We start from the raw sequence: 4,379 nt of genomic DNA on the forward strand, positions 1-4,379 counted from the left end.
ACTTTTGGGGGAGTTATTTTTTTAAAAAATATTAAAATTTATAAATTCACTGAATGACAGTAAATGACATTTTCCAAGTGATGTACTAGAAGAAATCAAAATGTAAAAGAACATTAAAAGATAACATCTTTATATAAAAACACCCATAATTATAACAAAACAACATATTGTAGCAAATATCAAAGAAGACTAAATATTTGTTGCAAATACACACATTTAATGAAGAAAAGACTCAAAATTCTCACTCCAGTAATTCAAGAATTTGAGAATGCAAGTAACTGTCAAAGTTCATGGAATGGATTTTATGTCCCAGACATTGTGCAAATACAGAGTACAAAGGCAATTAAGTAATGTTCCCTGCCTTAAGGGAACTTACAGACCAATGAACATAGATAATTAACCAGGATTTTTATCTCATCGCTTGAAATAAGTATACAAATTTGGAAATTAACTAAATGTCTATCTAAGTCCATTTGAGTTGCTATAACAGAATACCATGGACTGGCTTCAACATCATTTACTTCTCATAGTTCTGGGGTCTGGGAAGTCTAAAATCAAAACACTTGCAGATTCCATATCTGGTGAGAGCCTGCTTCTTAGTTCACAGTTTACTGTCTTTATTCTGTTTCCCTACATGGCAGAAAAGGCAAGTGAGGTCTGTAGTGTCTCTTTTTATTTATTTTTTTAAATATTTTATTCATTTATTTGACAGAGAGAAAGGGAGAGAGAGAACAAGCAGAGAGCATGGCAGGCAGAGGGAGAAGCAGGCCCCCCACAGAGCAGAAAGCCCCACGAGGGACTCAATGCCAGGGTCCTGGGATCAGGACCTGAGCCAAAGGAAAACACTTAACAGACAGAGCTGCCCAGGCATCCCTGTGGTATCTCCTTTTAAAGAGACACTAGTCCCATTCATGAGCGCTCTACCTTCATGACCAAATCACCTCCCAAACACCCCACCTCCAAATACCATGTATTATACAGGATTTAACTCATGAATTTTGGGGGGAACACATATATTGAATCTATAGCAAAATCTAAAAGATGACTTAATTACATAACTTCTGATAAAATCAAATGTTTACTATCATTTAATGAATAGTGTCATTTTGGGGAAGACTTTGAGATGACATAATATATCTCCATGTAATAATAACTGGGATAAAAATTGGGATATAAAGTTTTTCATACACTGTTACTTACCAGTGAAAAGGCTCCATTCCCCATAGCCTGAGCACCTCATGAATCCAGACTAAATAAGGGAGGCAAAATCATGAGTGTCTTTGACCACATGCTTCCTACACTATTAGAGACAGATAATATTTTCTTTCAAACCTCATCCAGAGGGCGCCTGGGTGGTTCAGTTGGTTAAGCGGCTGCCTTCGGCTCAGGTCATGATCCTGGAGTCCCGGGATTGAGTCCCACATCGGGCTCCCTGCTCAGCGAGAAGCCTGCTTCTCCCTCTGACCCTCCCCCCTCTCATGTACTCTCTCTCATTCTCGCTCTCTCAAATAAATAAATAAATCTTTAAAAAAAAAAAAAAAAAAAAACCTCATCCAGAGAGAGGGAGGCTTATGAAAGAGGTCTCCATTCAAGAAATCTGTATATATTATGGCCTCTTAATTGCCTAATAATCTGCATTGCATTAACAACAGAGGTAAGAATGGCATGCCATGTTATCAACATCTTTCTTAACAATGATATCACCCAAAATATCTGGTGTCAGGTTCTGTATTGCATACTTGAAGCTGATGAATTATGCATTATGGTAATTCCATATATGAAAGGAAGGGCCTAGGTCCCTAAAGAAGGCTATGAAACACTGTAAGCAAGAGTAGAGATGGGGATACTGAAAAACGGCAGAGATATTATCAGATAGTCTAAACTATCAGGGAAGATTAATGGATCATATCAATGATAATATAACACCAAACAAAGCTTCTCCACATGAGGAGATAATAGGATTCCCCACTCAGAAAAATAAGTAAATCTAACTTATATCTACATCTTTTGTTCAGATTTTTTTTCTTCACTTAACTTCTTTATGACTAATATTATAACTTGGAAGGAACATTCCTTTTCAATCCTATATGCTAAACAATGAACAAGATTATATAATTAAATAACTTGCAAATACAAAAATAAGACATATACTTCAAGTATTAATAGGGGTTGCCTTTGTATGGAAGGAGTGAACCAAGTATTTATGTCATATTTCTTAAATTGTTTCTCAGAAATACATAACAAGCACTATTAATTCTGAAAAAGTACAGTTATGTGAGAGAGAAATGTGTGAAAATTGTCCAGTAATGAAAAAAAATGTACAGTATTGACTATAGCATAACTCATCACGTAGAACATAAGCCTATAGTTTCAACAAAGACATTTTATACTCAAAAACTACATACCTATTTTCCTAACAATTTATGAAAATTTTAGAAATCTATTTTGATCATTGGAAGATTTACATCTTTTTTTTTTGAAGATTTTATTTATTTATTTGAGAGAGAGAGAGAATGAGAGAGAGCACATGAGAGGGGGGAGGGTCAGAGGGAGAAGCAGACTCCCTGCCGAGCAGGGAGCCCGATGCGGGACTCGATCCAGGGACTCCAGGATCATGACCTGAGCCGAAGGCAGTCGCTTAACCAACTGAGCCACCCAGGCGCCCTGGAAGATTTACATCTTAAATGCTTTCATCATATGCAAGTTCATTAAACCTGAAGATAAATTTACTACAAATATATAATCCTTTCCTGCATGGAGCAGCTCTTCATTGAAAAAAGGTAACACATTTCTCTTCGGCCTCATTTTCTTCTTCTGGTCCACAGCTTTTTCATGGCATTTTTCATGTCTCCATTTCTCAGTGTATAGACTAGAGGGTTTAACATAGGGGTGATAACTGTGTAAAACACAGTCAAGAATTTATCGATGTGTAAGGTAGAAGGAGGTCTCACATACATAAAAATGCAGGGGACAAAGAAGAGGACCACCACTGTAATGTGGGAGCCACAGGTGGATAAGGCTTTGCGCCTCCCTTCCTGACTATGGGTCTTCAGGGAGTGCAGAATGACCCCATAGGAAATGAGTAAGACTGTAAAGATGACCACACAGATTGCCCCATCATTGGCAACCACAGTGAGGCCAATAACGTAGGTGTCAGTGCAGGCAAGTTTTAATAATGGGTACATGTCACAAATGAAGTGGTCGATGACATTAGGACCACAGAAGGGAAGGTTGTAAACAGAGAGAAGTTTAACTACAGCATGCAAAAAACCTCCAGACCAGGCCGACAGCAGCAAGAGAACACACAGCCGTTGATTCATGATTGTCAAATAATGCAACGGTTTGCAGATGGCCACATAGCGGTCATAGGCCATGACCACCAGGAGTAAAATCTCAGCACCACCAAATAAGTGCCCTATAAAGAGCTGAGACATGCAAGCTTGGAAGGAAATGGTTTTCTTCTCATAGAGTAAGTCTATAATCATATTTGGAGTAACTGTAGTAGAATAAACAGCATCCATAAATGATAAGTAACCAAGAAAGAAGTACATAGGGGCATCCAGGGTTGGGCTGACCACCACAGTCACCACAATGAGTAAGTTGCCCACCATTGTCATGATGTAGATGATCAAAAACACAACAAATAATATTTTCTGACCTTGGAGGCTCTCGGTGAGCCCCAAGAGAACAAACTCAGTCACATTGTTTCTGTGTTCCATATGTTCTTTTGCATGTCCTTATTTCACAGTTCAAGATAAAATTAGCTATGAATATAATGATTACGGGCGACTTCCTGAAATCTTAACACAATTTCTTTTTTCTTTCAACAAATAGGCATTATAATTTCTTATGTTCCAGTACTTTCAGCAATTAAAATACAAGGCTCCTTAACCTCAGCAGTCTTGCAGACCAAGGCAGAGATAAGTCATTAAAGACACTATGGGAAAAGGACACATTAATAAATAAATGGGTTGCTACAACCAGCTTTTTAACAGGAAGCTAGTAAAATTATACATATGGCGAATTCCTCAGATAAAAATTTAAATGGATTAAGGTTAATGAAAAACTAAAACAAGATTTTTATTTACTTCCCAGTTAAAAAAAAGAGATGACTTTATAACTTCTAGAGTCCTCTTAACTAATAAATGAAATTATGATATATTTTACAATATCAAAACATCTCAAGGACTTTAAAAAGATACCATGGCATCAATAGATCTATGTAGATGGGGGGGAAATTTACATTTCAGAGGACATACACAGAGTTAATATCAGACACAGAGCTCTAAGCAAATTAGAATACAAAGAAACCAATGGCAAGAGGGTAAATCATATAAGGAAGCATTTATAGGAATAGGCAACATACATATGCTGTGATG

At 37.1% G+C, this 4,379-nt stretch overlaps 1 protein-coding gene across 1 annotated transcript; it reads right to left on the reverse strand.

The window, feature by feature from the left end:
* Positions 1-2,801: 2,801 nt before the first annotated feature.
* On the reverse strand, positions 2,802-3,725 carry LOC123856424 (olfactory receptor 4A15-like). The gene has a single exon (XM_045892626.2). It carries the CDS (start codon positions 3,717-3,719, stop codon positions 2,802-2,804), a length of 918 nt encoding a protein of 305 aa, XP_045748582.2. The 5' UTR covers positions 3,720-3,725.
* Positions 3,726-4,379: the final 654 nt, after the last annotated feature.

The sequence above is a fragment of the Mirounga angustirostris genome, unplaced genomic scaffold (assembly GCF_029215605.1).
Source record: "Mirounga angustirostris isolate CCGP_5_RB_7025 unplaced genomic scaffold, mMirAng1.0.hap1 SCAF_13, whole genome shotgun sequence".
In the NCBI taxonomy this organism is placed as follows: Eukaryota; Metazoa; Chordata; class Mammalia; order Carnivora; family Phocidae; genus Mirounga; species Mirounga angustirostris.

Bases quoted from the DNA above. Each gene is read 5' to 3' on its own strand.
- LOC123856424 (XM_045892626.2), bottom strand. From the start codon at position 3,719: ATGGAACACAGAAACAATGTGACTGAGTTTGTTCTCTTGGGGCTCACC.